The 17,919-nt window shown below is 42.2% G+C and overlaps 2 protein-coding genes across 2 annotated transcripts in view; one reads left to right on the top strand and one right to left on the bottom strand.

Moving 5' to 3' along the window:
- Window positions 1–17,919, top strand: part of CASP8AP2 (caspase 8 associated protein 2) — a 142,780-nt gene that overhangs the window by 4,264 nt on the left and 120,597 nt on the right. The gene's annotated exons all lie outside the window — the stretch shown is intronic.
- The window catches only part of MDN1 (midasin AAA ATPase 1), a 151,166-nt gene that overhangs the window by 116,809 nt on the left and 16,438 nt on the right, over window positions 1–17,919 (bottom strand). Inside the window, exons 7-12 of the mRNA XM_060205395.1 lie at window positions 17,679–17,810; window positions 12,441–12,544; window positions 8,338–8,452; window positions 5,138–5,331; window positions 2,366–2,447; window positions 289–384 (exon numbers count right to left, since the gene is read on the bottom strand). Of these exons, the coding sequence (XP_060061378.1) occupies window positions 289–384; window positions 2,366–2,447; window positions 5,138–5,331; window positions 8,338–8,452; window positions 12,441–12,544; window positions 17,679–17,810 (723 nt within the window). The remainder of the gene's footprint in view (window positions 1–288; window positions 385–2,365; window positions 2,448–5,137; window positions 5,332–8,337; window positions 8,453–12,440; window positions 12,545–17,678; window positions 17,811–17,919) is intronic.

Here is a 17,919-nt window from a genome sequence, read left to right as displayed (position 1 = left end):
AAAAGAGGAAAAAAAAAAGAAATAGCTTGTTGGGGGTAGAGGAGATAGCATAACGGTTATGCAAACTGATCTCAAAGGCCTAGTTTCAAGTCCCTGTATCACCATAAGCCAGAGCTAAGCATGCTGGGGGAGGATGGCGTTTACGGAGGGACCCGTTGAGGCACATGGAAAACTTTACTAACTCTGAGAAAGAAGATAATAGTATAAAAGCTATTAGAAAGCCAGACCAACAAGCAAGCTAAACATCCCAGCATATCAACAAGGTAGTAAAAAAATAGTACTACATACCTTTTTCTTAGAAATGTTCAATTTGCTTCCTATCACTTCTGCCATTTTCAGTTTGCTTGTGTGTTTAGAAAGCATTGCTGTGAAACAGTCCAGAGCCTATTAAAATAACCAAATAAAATTGACTGATTGAGAGAAAATAACATGAAATCCAGCAAAATCATTTCCATAAGATAAGGAAGAGTACAAATAAGCCACCACCTACCTAAACTTCACTGATTTTGGCATAAAAGAAAGACACAAATAATTGTGATAAACTTACTATCAAAATACTAAATAAATGAGTGGAATTTGTTTTACATGTCCTAAATTAAAGCAAACAGTAAGGGGGGGGGCTTTGCTGGTAGGTGTATTAGCATAAACACATATCTGATTATAAAAATATAACTCTGGGGAGTCGGGTGGTAGTGCAACAGATTAAGTGCAAGGACCGAGGAAGGATCCTGGGGTGTGTGTGTGTGTGTGTGTGTGTGTGTGTGTGTGTGTGTGTGTGTGTGTGTGTGTGTGTGTGTGTATGAAATGTATGTCATTGGTTTAAAAAAAGAAATTGGGGCCGGTGGTGATCCACTGGGTTAAATACAGGTTACAATGCACAAGGACCAAGAACCCCAGTCCCACATGCAGGGGAAAATCTTTGCAAGTGGTGAAGCATTGTTACAGGTGTCTCTCTCCCTATCATTCCCTTCCCTCTTGATTTCTAGCTGTCTCTATCCAATAAAGAAATAACAATAATAATAATAATAAGGTTTTTTTTTAAATAGGGAGGCACCAACGTAAAGGACTGTAGCGCAGGTGGGTAGGGGAGTTTTCAGGTCCTGGTGCTATCATAATGAAGGAGGACTAAGGCTGGGTTAAGTGTTTTCCTTTGTTTTTTCCAGAAAATTGAGAAATTTTACACATGTATTAACAACTATATTGACTCTAAACTATTAATTCTCCCCAATAAAATATTTGAAAAATCTTTTAAAGAAACAGGGTTGGCATACTAAGTTGAAAGGATATATTACAATACGCAAGGACCCAGGTTCAAACCACTAGTCCCCAGTTGTAGGAGGAAGCTTTTAAGAGTGGTGAAACAGTACTGCTGCAGGTGTTTCTCTTCCTATGTCCCTCTCCCTCCCTTCTCAATTTCTCTATCTCTAGGCAATAAATAAAAAATGAAATACCGGGAGTTGGGCAGTAGCGCAGTGAGTTAAGTACACGTGGCACGAAGCGCAAGAACCGGCTTAATGATCCGAATTTGAGCCCCTGGCTCCCCACCTGCAGGAAAGTCACTTCACAGGTGGTGAAGCAGGTCTGCAGGTGTCTATCTTTCTCTCCCCCTATCTTCCCCTCCTCTCTCCATTTCTCTCTGTCCTATCTAAAAATGACATCAATAACAATAATAACTACAACAACAATAAAAAACAAGAGCAACAAAAGGGAAAATAAATTAATTAAAAATAAAAATAAAATACTACAAATAAATATAATCCTGCTGAGGCAACCAGAGGAAATAAAGATTGGGCAAAGGAGATAGCATAATTATTCTGTAAGATTTTCATACCTGAGATTCCAAAGTCCTAGCTAGGTTCAATTCCCTACCACCACCAATATGACACCACCATCATCATCACAAGCCAGAACTGAGCACTACGGGGGGGGGGGGGGGGGGGGGGAGTAGCGGGGCGGAGACAGCAAAATGATTTTCATGTCCAAGGCTTCAAACTCCTAGGTTTAATCTCCTGGACCAACATAAACCAGAGCTGACCAGTGCTCTGGTAATAAAATCTAAATACTTTTAATTTTACAACACCACTTTACTACCATCAAGGAGTTTTCATTTTGTTTCTAATTTCAATAGCATTTATTTTACTTTATTTTAAAACTATAGTTCTCTTGAAATAAGCAGTAACTTATTTCATAAAACCACAGAACACTTGTTATGTCTAATCAGCTTTCTGGTCATTCTAGTACAGTTTTAACTTTGTATATGTAATAAACTACAGACACAAAACTGATAGCAGTTAAGAGACAGAAGTAATAATGGAAATCAAGAGTCTTTCGAAGCACAGAAAAAGCAGGCAGAAGACTATCTTACCTCTTGAAAAATAATTAATGATGCTGATGAAGACAGACTGTCAAAGCTATGGGCAATCCTATTACACCAATTCAGTAGATCCCTTAAAAAAATAAAAAATAAATAAATAAGACTTTAGACCAAAGCCACGAAAAGCACCAGGGTGGGGCCAGGTGATGGCACACCCAGTAGAGTACACCCTTTATGATTCTCACAGACCCAGGACTCCAGTCACTATTTCTATGGGGGAAGATTCATGAGCAATGGAGCAGGGAAAAAGAAAAGAGAAATTGGTTAGAAGGAGTGGCAGAGATATGCAGGCACCGTGCAATTCTTAGTGATAACCCTGGTGGGAAAAGACAAATACTCTAGCCACTGTGCCACCTCCCAGACCATACTGGTTCTCTCTTGCTCTCATTAAATAAACTTTTCTTTCATTCTTTATGACAGAAACAAGCAGAGTATAGGAGGCCATAGCACTGAAACACTGACGCTGTAGTACACATGGCAAAACAGCACACTATCCAAGTGAGTTATTTCAATGGCCCAAATAAATATTTTTAAATTAATTTTTAAATTCTATTTATTTATTTTTAATGATACAGAGGAAATGGTCAGAGCACTGCTGGGGATTAAACATGGGATCTTAGAACCTCAAGCACAAGAGTCTTTTGCAAAGCTGTTATAACTCTCCAGCCCAAATAAATCTTATAAAAAATGTTTTTAAAATGGCCTCAGAGGGAGTCAGGTGGTAGCGGGTTAAGCACAGGTGGCGCAAAGCAAGTTCCAATGTAAGGATCCCAGTTCAAGCTCCTGGCTCCCCACCTGCAGGAGAGTCACTTCACAGGCGGTGAAGCAGGTCTGCAGGTGTCTATCTTTCTCTCCCCTTGTCTTCCCTTCCTCTCTCCATTTCTCTCTGTCCTATCCAACACTGACATCAATAATAACTACTACAATAAAACAAGGGCAACAAAAGAGAATAAAGAATTTTTTGAAGGCCTCTGAGTTGTTTCAGTGTAAACACAATGTGGGAGAATGAGTGGGAATAGACAGCATAATGGTTATACAAAGAAACTCTCATGCCTGAGGCTCCAAAGTCCCAGGTTCAAACATCCACACCACCACAAACCCAACGCTAAGCAGTGCTTTGGTTAAAAAAAAAAAGTGAGACCCTGATTTACTTCTCAGCATAAAGAAATCCAATGTCACAAAAGAACAACCACTGAAATAGTTATGTAACTATCACTATGTTTGCCTTTATCAGTACTTTTAAGGGACTAGGGAAATGACTCCACAGTAGGGTAAACACAATTTAAAAAAATGTCTTTTCCAGTATTTTTTGAAGCAAGCCTGGAGAAACATACTTGGAGCCTCATACCTGCTTGCTATTAATGAGCAGTATCCTTAATTCCAGAGGAAGAGAAACCAAAGAACCACTCTACCATCCATGTAGCTCCAGGAAGCACTAGGGATCTAGTCCAGGACCTCACATAACAATGGCATGTACACAATACTTGAGTCAAGCCCCAGGCCTCCCAAAAGGTTTTTTTTTTTTTTAATGTGGATCTGGGATGGAACCCAAGATCCTGCATTTCTTTTTTTATTTTATTTTATTTATTCCCTTTTGTTGCCCTTGTTGTTTATTGTTGTAGTTATTATTATTGTTGTTGTCGTCATTGTTGGATAGGACAGAGAGAAATGGAGAGAGGAGGGGAAGACAGAGAGGAGGAGAGAAAGACAGACACCTGCAGACCTGCTTCACCGCCTGTGAAGTGACTTCCCTGCAGGTGGGGAGCCGGGGCTCGAACCGGAATCCTTATGCCGGTCCTTGTGCTTTGCGCCACCTGCGCTTAACCCGCTGCGCTACAGCCCGACTCCCAAAAGTTATTTTTAAGTTGAAATTACATTAATTTTTTTTTTTCCTCCAGGGTTATTGCTGGGCTCCGTGCCTGCACCATGAATCCACCGCTCCTGGAGGTCATTTTTCCCTTTTTTTTTTGTTGCCCTAGTTGTTGCAGCCTCGTTGCGATTATTATTGCCATTGTTGACGTTGCTTTGTTGTTGGATAGGACAGAGAGAAATGGAGAGAGGAGGGGAAGACAGAGAGAGGGGGAGAGAAAGATAGACACCTGCAGACCCGCTTCACCGCCTGTGAAGTGACTCCCCTGCAGGTGGGGAGCCGGGGGCTCGAACCGGGATCCTTACGCCGGTCCCTGCGCTTTGCGCCACCAGCGCTTAACCCACTGCGCCACCGCCCGACCCCCGAAATTACATTAATTTTTAGAAGACACCCAGTGAGTATAGGTTTCATAGAGACTTGACACCAAGAGAGAGCTCAAAACTGTAATTTCAAAACAAGGTGCTTCAAAACCATTTAGTTCTAGCTAGAAGAACTTTTGAGGGAAAACATTCTATTTTTATTCTATAATGATGGGATATAGGAAAATGAATCAAGAGTCTTGCATATGTGCAAGACCACCAAAGGGTGGGGAGGGGGGAGAAAGAAAGATAGCTACACTAGGCACCACTCCATCATCTATGAAATTCACCCTAATTAGTGCTGTTGATGATGTTACCATGTGGTCCTGAGGATCTACTGCAGGGCCACACAGGGCAAGGTATCGTCTACCTGCTGAGCTACTCCTGGCTACAGGTATCTGTAAACGAATCAAGTCAAGAAGCAAAAAAAGTAGAGAATACATATTGACATGTGTGAGGGGCTCTGAGTTTCATTCAGCAATGTGTAATGTAAAATTATATACTGTCAACCCCCCCAAAATTTTATTCTAGTACCTTAGAGACAATTCTCTTCCCTCAAGATTTAGTCCTTTGTTTTCTCTTTTGGCTTCCAGAACATTCTCAGGTGTATGTTCACATCCAACAGAGTAATCAATATGAGAATGATGTTTCTCGCCAGTAAGCTGGATATAGATGTCAAGTAGGTGATTCGTTGCTGTCTGTAAGCTTGGGTATCTGCTCTGAAGAACCTAGAAGGTAAAAAAAAAGTAAAGAAAGAGAGAGAGAAAGAAAAGGGAGAGAAAAGAGAGAGAGGGAGGGAGGGAGGGAGGGAGGAAGGGAGGAAGGAAGGAAGGGAGCTTTTCAGCAGGCATAGCAATTTCTTAAGATTTATTTATAAATACAGGGAACAAAACTGAACGCAAGATCCAAAGAATGCAAGTCTGGCACTCAAAGTCCCAGGTCCAATCCCCTGCACCACCATAAACTAGAGCTGATTAGTGCTCTGGTTAAAAAAAGTACAGTTGGGGGGGGTGGGGCGAGTGGTGGCTCACCCAGTTGAGCACACACGACAGTGTGCTAGGACCCAGGTTCAAGCCCCTGGTCCCCTGAAAGCTTCAGGAGCGGTGAAACAGTGCTGCAGGTGTCTGTCTCTCTCTCTCTCTCTATCTCTCCCCCTTCTTTCAATTTCTTACTGCCTCTATCAAATAAATAGACAAAAAAATTATTTTAAAAAAGTAGAGTTAGGTTGATAATTGTTATACAAAGAGCCTTTCCTGCCTGAGGCTCCAAGATCCCAGGTTCAATCCCCTTCACCACTGTAAGGCAGAGCTGAGCAGTACTGTGGTAAAAATAAAATAAGGGACTTGGGGGGGAACACAGTGGGTTAAGCGCAGGTGACATAAAGCACAAAGACCAGCGTTAAGGATCCCAATTCTAGGCCCCAGATCCCACCTGCAGGCAACATCAACAACAATAATAATAAACAGAACAAGGCTACAACAACAAGAGCACGAAAATGGGGGAAAATGGCCTCCAGGAGCAGTGGGTTCATGGTGCAGGCACTGAGGCCCAGCAATAACCCTGGAGGTAAAAAAAAAAAAAAAAATGGAATGTGACCAGGGAAACAATTCAATATTAGAGAGCATGACTTGCAAGCTTGAAGTCCCCCATGCTACAATATGCAAGAGCTGACCACTACTGAGAAGTTTTTCTTGCTCTCTCAATAAAATAAACCTTTTGGGGCTGGGGAGATAGCATAATGGTTATGCGAAAGGCTTCTGTGCCTGAAGCATCAAAGGGGTTCAATCCCCAACACCACCAGCCAGAGCCAAGCACTGAACTGGGAAGAAAGGAAATGAGGGGAGGAAGGGGAGGGGAGGGGAGGGGAGGGGAGGGGGAGGGAGGGGAGGGGGAAGGGGAGGGGAGGGGGAAGGAGAGGGGGAGGGGAGGGGAGGGGAGGGGAGGGGAGGGGAGGGAAGGGAAGGGTAGGGAAATGACGGACTTATTTGAAAAACTAAAAATTTTGCAGGGGTAGATAGCATAATGCAGACTCTCATGCCTGTGGCTCCAAAGTCCCAAGTTCAATCTCCCACACCATCATAAGCCAGAGCTAAACAGTGCTCTGGTAAAAATAAACAAATAAATAAATAGGAAATAAAAATAATAAAGTTTTAAATTTTGAGAAGGTTGTCTTATCTTGGTACTGAGGTATTACTGTTCCTTTTTTTTTTTTTTTTTTTTGTCTTTTTGTTTGTTTGTTTTTGCCTCCAGGGTTATCACTGAGGCTTGATGCTGGCACTAGGCATCCACTGCTCCTGGTGGCCATTTTTTCCATTTTATTGGTCAGAGAGAAATTGAGAGGTGGGGAAGGCAAATAGGGGGAGAGAAAGTGAGACACCAGCAGACCCGCTTAGCTACTTGTGAAGCTTCCCCCCTCCAGGTGTGGAGCCAGAGGCTCAAACCCAGATCTTTAGATCCTTGCACTTAGTACTTACTATATGTACTTAATCAGGTGCACCATCACCTTGCCCCTTACTGTTCATTTTTTATGAACATAATAATGTCATTGTGGTTATATATGGAGATGATCCTTTTTTGCTCCCCTTACATCAGGTTTATTGCCAGGGCTCAAAGCTTGTACCACCCCTGCTCTCAGTAGGCATATTTCCTTTGCTAGAAGGTAAGAGCCAGAGATCCAGAGGAAAAGAAAAAAGAGAGAGAGAGAGAGATGCCTATAAGATTGCCATGAAGCTTCCCACATAGAGGTAAGGTCCAGGTGATTGAACACAGGTCCTTCCAATCGGTGAGCCACCAAATAGCACTTAAAATTTTTACAAATACATATTTAGGGGCAAAATGTCAATAGGGCTTGCTTTCAAAGTATTAATAAAGTTTACGAGAGTAAGGCGGTAGCGCAGTGGGTTAAGCACAGGTGGCACAAAGCACAAGGATTGGCATAAGGATCCCGGTTCGAGCCCCTGGCTCCCCACCTGCAGGGGAGTCACTTCAGAGGCAGTGAAGCTGGTCTGCAGGTGTCTATCTTTCTCTCCCCTTCTCTGTCTTCCCCTCCTCTCTCTAATTCTTCTGTCCTATTCAACAACGACAATAGCAATATTAACTACAACAATAAAACAAGGGCAATAAAAGGGAATAAATAAATAAATAAATAAAATTTTAAAAAGTTTAAAAAATAAAATTTACTAGATGAATTTAACATAATAAAACATCAGCATGTGATTAAATTAGGTTGGTGAGCATCTTTGTAGTTTAATGTAATAGTTTTCCTTAATTCTAATAAAAGTCACCCAAAAGAGGGGTGGGTGGGAAATAGTTCACATAGTAGAACACACATTTACCATGAGGACCCAGGTTCAAGCCCCTGGCTTCCACATGGGAGCACCTGGACAGATAAAGCATCATGAGTAGTGGAGAAGTGGTATGCAGTCTCTCCCTCTCCATCCCTCTCTCTCTTTAAAAAAATAAAATGTTACATTGGAGTGGTAGAATCATGTAGGTGTGGACTCCTAATGGAAACCCTGGCTGAAAAAAACAAAGGCTCTTTTTTTTTTCTTCCTGTTTTCATCATCACTAAGGCTTCATTGCTATGGATTGACTTTTTCAGATAGAATGAGAGAAAGAACACAGTACCCCAAAGCTTTCCCCCAGTGTGGTAGGGAGCTCAGCTCCAACCTGAATCTGACAATTGGCAAAGCAGGAACCCTAAGAGGTAAAATATCTTTCTAGTAACCACATACCTCATTCAGTTCGGTCTTATCCATGTTATCCAGGTGAATTTTGGTCCAGTATTTGTCGAGCAGACTGGCATAACTATTTAATGGTCGATACCAATTCCCTCCACAACTCAAGAGCCTGTATTTCAAAAGAATCACATAAAATTCTCCATTTCAATCTTTTTTTGCCAATATTTTTTATTTGCTTTTCTTTATTATCATTGGGTAGGAGCAGAATAGAGAGTAAGGGGGTGATAAGGAAAGAGACAGAAAGACACAACCCTGCTTGACCACTCATGAAGCTTTCCTCCTGCAAGTGGTGAACAGGGGCTTGAACCCAGGTACTTACTAGGGCACTATAATGTGTGTGTTCTTAACCATGTGCACCACTGCCTGGCCCTATGCCTATTTCAATATTGAATCATACCCATGACTATCAACTGATAGACATTACCTCACATATGGCTAACATTCACAATCCCTTCTGGCACCTGATGTCCTCCTCCTACGGTAAATGGCAGATAACCAAGGAAAAGCTGGTGACCGATTAAATCAGACATTTTCCCAGAGAGAAGGTAATAGAGCTTTAATCTCAGCACACTGCAAATGACTCTATTAAGTGTTTTGAATTCAGTGACATGCTCCTCTTCCTTACAGTGTAAATTTTGGGGGGAGCATACTCTTACTTAAAACTGTACACTTGAAACTTTCAAAAGTTATAGTGATTGTTGATAATTTAAAAGTTATTTATTAAAAGTAATGTATTTGGGGTGAGGCAGTAGCACAATGGGTTAAGTGTACATGGTGCAAACAACAAGGATCCCAGTTCAAGCCCTTGACCTGTAGGGGGGTCAATTCACAAGTGGTGAAGCGGGTCTGCAGGTGTTTTTCTCTCCCCCTCTCTGTATTCCCCTCCTTTCTAGATTTCTTTCTGTTCTAGCCAACAACAATAGCAATAATAATAATGATAAACAACAAGGGCAACACGAGGGACAAAATAGTCTCCAGGAGCAGTGGATTCGTAGTGCAGACACAGAACCCCAGCAATAGCCACAGAGGCACCAAAAAAAAAAAAAAAAGTATTTAAATGCCTTGTTAATGCATTTAAAAACAAATAAATCCACTACTTATTATAAAAAGCCACATTACCCAAAAGTATTTTAAAATTGCAGAAAGAAGTCAGGAAAGTAATTAACTTGAACAGTTACCAGCCCAGATCCCATCACAATGAAGGAAGCTTAAGTGCTGTGATCAAGATCTTCTCTATCTGCTCTCTCTTTCCATCTGAAAAAGTTACTCCAGAGGAGTGAAGCCCTGGAGATGACCAGAAAAAAGAAAATTCCAGAAGAAAAAAAATGCAAGTAGGGGACTGAGTGGTGGTGCACCTGGTTGAGCACGTGTTACAATGTGCAAGGACCCAGGTTCAAGCCCCAACTTCCCACCTCACAGGAGGAAGGTTTGCAAGTGGTGAAGCAGTGCTGCAACTGTCTCTCTGTCTCCCTATCTTCCCCTTTTCTTCTCTATTTCTGGCTGTCTTTATCCAATAAATAAAAAACAAATTTTTTAATTAAAAAAAACACAAGTACATTTCTCTGGAAAGCCACATGCTTATACCTAAGCCATCTAATGTGATCCTTCATAACAACTGGCCTTAACAGTCAATGTCATTCTATTCTTCTCCCCAAGGAGAATAATGTTCCTTGCTCATTCAGCTGTGATAAGTGAAAGAACCAAGAACTGAGTTCAAGTCTGACAATTTTCTATACCCAGACTTCCTGAGAAATGTACCTAGTAGGAAAGAAGTCTACGCTAAGAATATCAGGGCAACAAAATTAACAGAACCTGAAGCCCAAAGAGATGGGGTGATGGATAACGTGTTAGACTCTCAAGCATGAGTTCTCAAGTTCCATGCCCGGCAGATGATGTTCTCTCTTTTGCACTCATTAATTAATAAAAAAAATATTTAATAAATATTAGCAGAGCCCAGGAAGATACTCCTAGAGAATGGTTCCAAATTTCATCTGGAAGTGAATGTTCACTGAGATATACTAAACAGTGGCATAGGAAGTTGGCGGTAGCAAAGCGGGTTAAGCACACGTGGCACAAAGCCCCGCGGAAGGATCCCAGTTCAACCCCCGGCTCCCCACCTTCAGGGGAGTCGCTTCACAGGCGGTGAAGCAGGTCTGTAGGTGTCTTTCTCTCCCCCTCTCTGTCTTCCCCTCCTGTCCATTTCTCTCTGTCCTATTCAACAATGAACGATATCAACAATAACAATAATAACCACAACAAGGCTACAACAACAAGGGCAACAAAAGGGGGGGAAAATGGCCTCCAGGAGCAATGGATTCATGGTGCAGGCACTGAGCCCAGCAATAACCCTGGAGGTTGGGGTCGGGCGGTGGCGCAGTGGGTTAAGCGCATGTGGCACAAAGCGCAGGGACCGGCTTAAGGATCCCGGTTTGAGCCCGGGCTCCCCACCTGCAGGGGAGTCGCTTCACAGGCGGTGAAGCAGGTCTGCAGGTGTCTGTCTTTCTCTCCCCTTCTCTATCTTCCCCTCCTCTCTCCATTTCTCTCTGTCCTATCCAACAACGAAAAACATCAACAATGGCAATAATAATAACCACAACGAGGCTACAACAACAAGGGCAACAAAAAGGGGGAAAAAATGGCCTCCAGGAACGGTGGATTCATGGTGCAGGCACCGAGCCCAGCAATAACCCTGGAGGGAAAAAAAAAAAAACCTGGAGACAAAATAAATAAACAGTGGTATAATCACTAAATATGGCATTAATTTCATTTGGGGGTACTTGTAAAGTTCTGATAATACAAATACAGACTGGAAGCAGGAAATAAATCTGAGTATGTTATTATAAAATATGGACAGGAATATATGCTAGGTTTGTTCTAGTTCAATTCATTTGTTGATGCTTATATTCAGCTAGTTATGGGTTTTCAGTATTTTAGACAAGCAAATCTGGTAATACTCTGGAGGATAGGGTGAGTGTCCAGGTATAGCTTCAAATCAGGTTTCCTTCAAATCAGTTAGCCAGCAGTTTTCTGACCATCAGGAACATAAATTCTGGATCCAAGGTGTGCATATATATGTTATGTAAAAAATATAGGGTTTTCTAGGAGGTGATTCAGTGAATAAAGCATTAGACTTTCAAGCATGAGGCCCTGAATTCAATCCCCAAGAACACATGTACCAGTGTAATGTCTGGTTATTTTCTCTCCTATCCTTCTCATAGTAAATAAGTGGCCCAGGAGGTGGCACAATGGATAAGGCATTAGACTCTCAAACATGAGGTCCTGAGTTGAATTCTTTCTCTCCTCCTTTCTCATTGATAAATATTTTAAAATAATAATAGATAAATTATTTAAAAGAGAGAAAGAGAAAGGGGGGCAATATCCAAATCTGAAATATTGGGGCTGTCAAAATAGCTCACTTGGATAGTGTGCTGTTTTGCCATATGCTTGATCCAAGTTCAAATCCAGCCCACACCACAATGAAGGCAGCTCTGGTGCTGTGGTCTCTTTCACTCTCTGCCTTTCTGTCTCTCTGTTCCTACCTAAAAATAAATTAATAATTTTATTTTTAATTCATGATATATACACAACTGAATCTATTGGCTATTGTTATGGCTTGTCATCAGTTAGTATTATATGACATGTTTAAGGCAAAACATTTCACTTAATCTTTACAATTAACACCAAGTTATAAAGCAAATATTATTATAGTCATATTCAGACAGACTAGGTACCACAGCACTACTCAGCTCAGGTTTATGGTAGTGCAGGGGATGGAATTTGGGGGCTTTAGGCATGAGAGTCTCTTTACATAACCATTATGCTATCTAATTAATTTTAAAACACATAAACAGGGAATTGAGCAGTAGTGCAGCGGGTTAAGTGCACTGTCTTCCCCTCCTCTCCTAATTTCTCTCTGTCCTGTCCAACAACAGCAATAACATTAACAACAACAAAGGCGACAAAGGCAACAAAAATGTGAAGAAATCCCCTCCAGGAGCACTGGATTCATAGTGCAGGCACTGAGCCCCAGCAATAACCCTGGAAGCATTAAAAAAAAAAAAAATGAAGAAGAAAGAAAGGCTATTGCACAAACATACCGTCTGGTTGCAAAGAATTGAAATCCAGGAGATACTTTCAGGCTGTCACCTCGACCAGGAATTAAGAGCTCTCCATTCTCCAAAAGAGGAATCAGAACAGAAACCTAAATAATAAAACACAACTGATAGTTATCAAGGCAAAATAACAAAAAACTTCATATATGGGATCAGAGAACTCTCAGGTAGGGGATATGCCTTATAATGCAAAGCCCAGGTCTTAGCCCCACACTAAATGAGAGCTATACTACAGCACCCAGGGAAGCTCCCGTGTTATGGTATTAACTGCATCTCCCCTCCATTTCTCACTATCCAAATGGAACAATCAGCCTGGGATCAATAAAAACACCCATGCACAAGGTCCAGGCTGCACACTCAGCTTCCACTAAAATTCTTTCCTCAAACGATGAACAAAACATTCTTAGAGGAAACACAAGTTCTCACTATGTAAACTATGAAAAAAAAAAAAAAAAAAAAGCAGGAGGCCAGGAGGCAGCACAGTAGGTTAAGCACACATGGCGTGAAGCCCAAGGACCGGCTTAAGGATCCCAGTTCAAGCCCCCAGCTGTCGACTTGCAAGGGGGTCACTTCAGAAGCAGTGAAGCAGGTCTGCAGGCGTCTATTTTTTTCCACCCCCCACTCCTGTCTTCCCTTCCTCTCTCGATTTCTCTGTCTTATTCAACAACAACAATAACAGCTTTAACAACAATGACAATAACTACAATGGCAACAAAAATGGGGAAAATGGCTCCAGGAGCAGCACTGAGTCCCTGCAATAACCCTAGAGACCAAAAGAAAAAAAAGCAGGTGGGGGCTGGAGAGACAGCATAATGGTTATGTCTGAGGTTCCAAAATCCCAGGTTCAATCCCCAGCACCACCATAAGCCAGAGCTGAGCAAGTTGCTCTCTTTATCTTTCTGTCATTAAAAAAAAAAGGGAGTCGGGCAGTAGCGCAACAGGTTAAGTGTAGGTGGCACAAAGTGCAAAGACTGGCGTAAGGATCCTGGTTCAAGCCCCCGGCTCCCCACCTACAGGGGAGTCCCCTTCACAGGCAGTAAAGCAGGTCTGCAGTTGTCTATCTTTCTCTCTCCCTCTCTATCTTCCCTCCTCTCCATTTCTTTGTCCTATCCAACAACAATAACCACAACAACAACAAAATAAGGACAACAAAAGTGAAAATAAATAATGAAAAAAAATTTAAAAAAACAGATGGGAATTTGGGGGAGATAAAATAATGGTTATGCAAAAAGATCCGTTATGGCTGAGGCTTTGCAATCTCAGGTTCAATCCCTAGGCCCACTATAAGTCTAAGCAAAGCAGAGCCATGGAGGTGGGGGCCGTGAGGGAGTGAGGAGAGAAGCAGGTGTGAAAGTCTGACTCATCTATGGCTCAGGAAAATAATCTACTGCTTTGATCTTCACTATGTGCTTAACTCTGGACCAGAACCATGCAAAATATTAAAAATATAGACAGGGGTGGAGGTATAGCATAATGGTTATGCAAAGCGACTTTCATGCCTGAGGCTCTCAAGTCCCAGGTTCAATACCCCACACCGCAATAAGCCAGAGCTGGGGAGTGCTGTGGTTAAAAAACAATATAGATAGACAGACAGACAGACAGACAGACAGACAGGAGGTCTGGGGAGACAGCATAATGGTTATGAAAAAACTTTTATGCCCGAGGTTCCGAAGTCTCAAATTCAACCGCCAGCACCATTATAAGCCAGAGCTGGACAATGCTCTAGTTAAAGGGGCAGGGGTGCAGGAGATAATACAGACACGACTGAGGCAGGCCTTTAAAGTCATGCAAATTGAGCAATATGCTCAGACTGAATCCTGAGGTATGCATAATGATATGTGTTGATAGAGGGTATCTGTGAATCACAACAGAGTTGACTAGAAGTAGGACACAGCAGCCATGCCAGAGATAGTAAGTCACTAAATCTTAAAAGAAAAGCAGAACGAGTGGCAGCACAGCGGGTTAAGCGCACATGGCACAAAGCACAAGGACCAGCTTAAAGATTCTGGTTCAAGCCCTCAGCTCTCCACATACAGGGGCCTCACTTTCCCTCCTCCCTATCTTCCCTTCCTCTCAGTTTCTCTCTGTCCTATTAATAAGAAAGATAGTACAGAAAGAACCAGACATGGCTCTGGTATATGTGCTGATGGAGATTGAACTCAGAATCTCACGCTTCAGAGTCCAATGTTTTTTGGTTTTGATTTCAATTTTTATTTATTTATTTATTTATTTCCCCTTTGTTGTCCTTGTTTTATTGTTGTAGTTATTATTGTTATTGATGCCGCCATTGTTAGATAGGACAGAGAGAGATGGAGGAGGGGAAGACAGAGAAGGAAGGAGAAAGACACCTGCAGACCTACTTCACTGCCTGTGAAGCGACTCCCCTGCAGGTGGGGAGCTGGAGGCTCGAACCGGGATCCTTACGCCGGTCCTTGTGCTTTGCGCCACCTGCGCTACCACCTGACTCCCCAGAGTCCAATGTTTTATACATTGCACCACCTCCCAGACCACCCTCCTTCCCTTTCATATTAATAAACTTTTCCCAGAGAGAGGGGAAAAGACTTTGTTACAAAAAATAACAGAAAAACTGATAGATTCCATGATAGAAAAGAAAAACAGAATGATAAGTTCTGTGCTGAAGCACTGGAATAGGAAAGAGAATAAAGAGACAAGACAATATGAAAATCAAATGAATATGGGATTAGGAAAAGAGACATGGAGGTGGGAGGCAAGGACAGCTCTCCTAACAGAATGTATACTTTACCATGCAGAAGGACCTGGATTTTGGGGCCCAGCTACAACATAGGAGCATGATGCAAAACAGAAACTTCAGAGCAGGGGAGACAGCATAATGGCTATCTCAAAGTCTCTCATTCCTGAGACTTTGAGGTCCCAGGCTCAATCCCCTGAACCACCATAAACCAGATCTGAACACTGCTCTGAAAAAAAAAACAAATACAGAGGGGGTTGGGCGGTAGTGCAGCAGGCTAAGCGCATGTGGTGCAAAGCGAAATGGCCAACGGAAGGATCCCTGTTCGAGCCCCTGGCTCCCCACCTGTAGGGGAGTCGCTTCACAGGCGGTGAAGCAGGTCTGCAGGTGTCTGTCTTTCTCTCCCCTCGTCTTCCCCTTCTCTCTCCATTTCTCTCTGTTCTAACCAACAACGAGTGACATCAACAACAATAATAACCATAACAAGGCTACAATAACAAGGATAACAAAAGGGGAAAAATGGCCTCCAGGAGCAGTGGATTCATGGTGCAGGCACCGAGCCCCAGCAATAACCCTGGAGGCAAAAAATTAAAAAAAAATTAAAATAATACAGAAGCTCCATAAGCAGTATGGCACAACTGTGGTGGCTCATTCACCTCTTTCACCCTCTCCTGGGAGAGAGAGAAAGAAAAAAAAAAGAGTACGCCAAGAGCAGTGCAAACATGCAGGTATAAAGAATCACAGAAACTTGCAGAACCATCCAGGGGAAAAAATAATCTGGCAAGTGGCACAGAGCAAAAGGCATTAGACTCTCAGACATGAAGTCACAAATTCAACCTGGTCACTGCATGTACCAGAGCAATGTTCTAGTGCTCTCTCTCATTTATAAATAAATAAATAAATTGGGACTGGGTGGTGGTCCTGACTAAACACACATTACCATGTGCAAGGACAAGGGTTCAATCTCCCAGTCTCCACCTATAGGGAAAAACTTCACAAGCAGTGAAGCAGTACTGCAGGTGTCTCTTTTTCCCCTTCCCCTCTAGATTTATGTCTTTATCCAATAAAATAAAAGTAAAGTATTTTTAGAAAAGCATTTACTTGGGAGTCGGATGGTAGCGTAGCGGGTTAAGCGCACATGGCACAAAGCACAAGGACCAGCATAAGGATCCTGGTTCGAGCCCCCGGCTCCCCGCCTGCAGGGGAGTCACTTCACAGGCAGTGAAGCAGGTCTGCAGGTGTCTATCTTTCTCTCCCTCTCTGTCTTCCCCTCCTCTCTCCATTTCTTTCTGTCCTACCCAACAACTAGGACATCAATAACAACAATAATAACTACAACAATAAAACAAGGACAACAAAAGGAAAGAAAGAAAGAAAGAAAGAAAGAAAGAAAGAAAGAAAGAAAGAAAGAAAGAAAGAAAGAAAGAGGAAGGGAGAAAGGGAGGAAGGGAGAAAGGGAGAACGGGAGAAAGAAAGAAAGAAAGAAAGAAAGGAAGGAAGGAAGGAAGGAAGGAAGGAAGGAAGGAAGGAAGGAAGGAAGACACACAAGCATGTACTTAAAAATAAATTTTTGGGACTTGGGCAGTAGTGCAGCGGATTAAGCGCATGTGGCGCAAAGTGCAAGGACCAGCATAAGGATCCTGGTTCGAGCCCCCGGCTCCCCACCTGCAAGGGAGTCAATTCACAGGTGGTGAAGCAGGTCTGCAGGTGTCTATCTTTCTCTCCCCCCTCTCTGTCTTCCCCTCCTCTCTCCATTTCTCTCTGTCCTATCCAACAATGATGACATCAATAACAACAACAACTACAACAATGAAACAAGGGCAACAAAAGAGAATAAATATTTTAAAAAATAAAATAAAATTTTTAATATATTCCAGCAAATAAACAAGTTCCTATTGCATTTTCTTTCATCTACCCTTGGTCCACAGCTCTATGGGTTCACAAGAATCTGAACATGGGTGAGATGTTTCTCATTAAATGGCCAGACGGCATCCCTGGTTGAGCAAATGTTACAATGTGCAAGTATCCAGGCTTAGACCCCCCGCGTCCCACCTGCTTCATAAGTGGCAAAACAGTGCTTTGTCTCTCTATCTCCCCCTTCACTCTCAATTTCTGTCTCTAAGTAATAATGAGTGTGAGTGTGTGTGTGTGTATGTGTGTATGTGTGTGTGTGTGTGTGTACACATGCATGTATATTTTCCTCTAGGCCTATTCTCAGGCTACGAAACAGGTCTCACTCATACAGGAAAAGAATACACACAGAAATTTATGGATTCTTTTTCTTTTATAAAACAAGAGGAGGGACAAATAATAATAATATGGGACCTCAAATCAGATTATGGAGGTAACCATGAGGGAATTTGCGAACATATGTCATGTTTAATCAAAATATTGAATGTTGTTTAAATCATACCCCAGAATGGCTGTTTCTACCCAATAAGTAAAGATAATAAAAAATAAAATTTAAAAAAAAGGAAAGTAGTTAGAAGACAGTGAATACTGAGATGACATACCACATCTAAGGGAGCATAGTCAATGTCCTCCAGAAGGATCCAGTGGCCCTTTGTGGCTGCCTGAGTCAGGGTGCCAGGCTGCCACACAAACTCTCCTGGCACATCTGTACAGCGATACATCCCCAGAAGCATCTGCAGGAAAGAATAAAGTTTACCTTCAGAAATCACATACTTGAGTCAATACTCTATCTTTTGATTGATCCTATTAAGTTTCCATAGGTTCGTAAGCAGGCACTTGAGG

Source organism: Erinaceus europaeus, chromosome 13 (genome assembly GCF_950295315.1).
Source record: "Erinaceus europaeus chromosome 13, mEriEur2.1, whole genome shotgun sequence".
In the NCBI taxonomy this organism is placed as follows: Eukaryota; Metazoa; Chordata; class Mammalia; order Eulipotyphla; family Erinaceidae; genus Erinaceus; species Erinaceus europaeus.
Note: the sequence above shows the minus strand (reverse complement) of the source record. Positions and strands in the feature narration are given on the sequence as shown.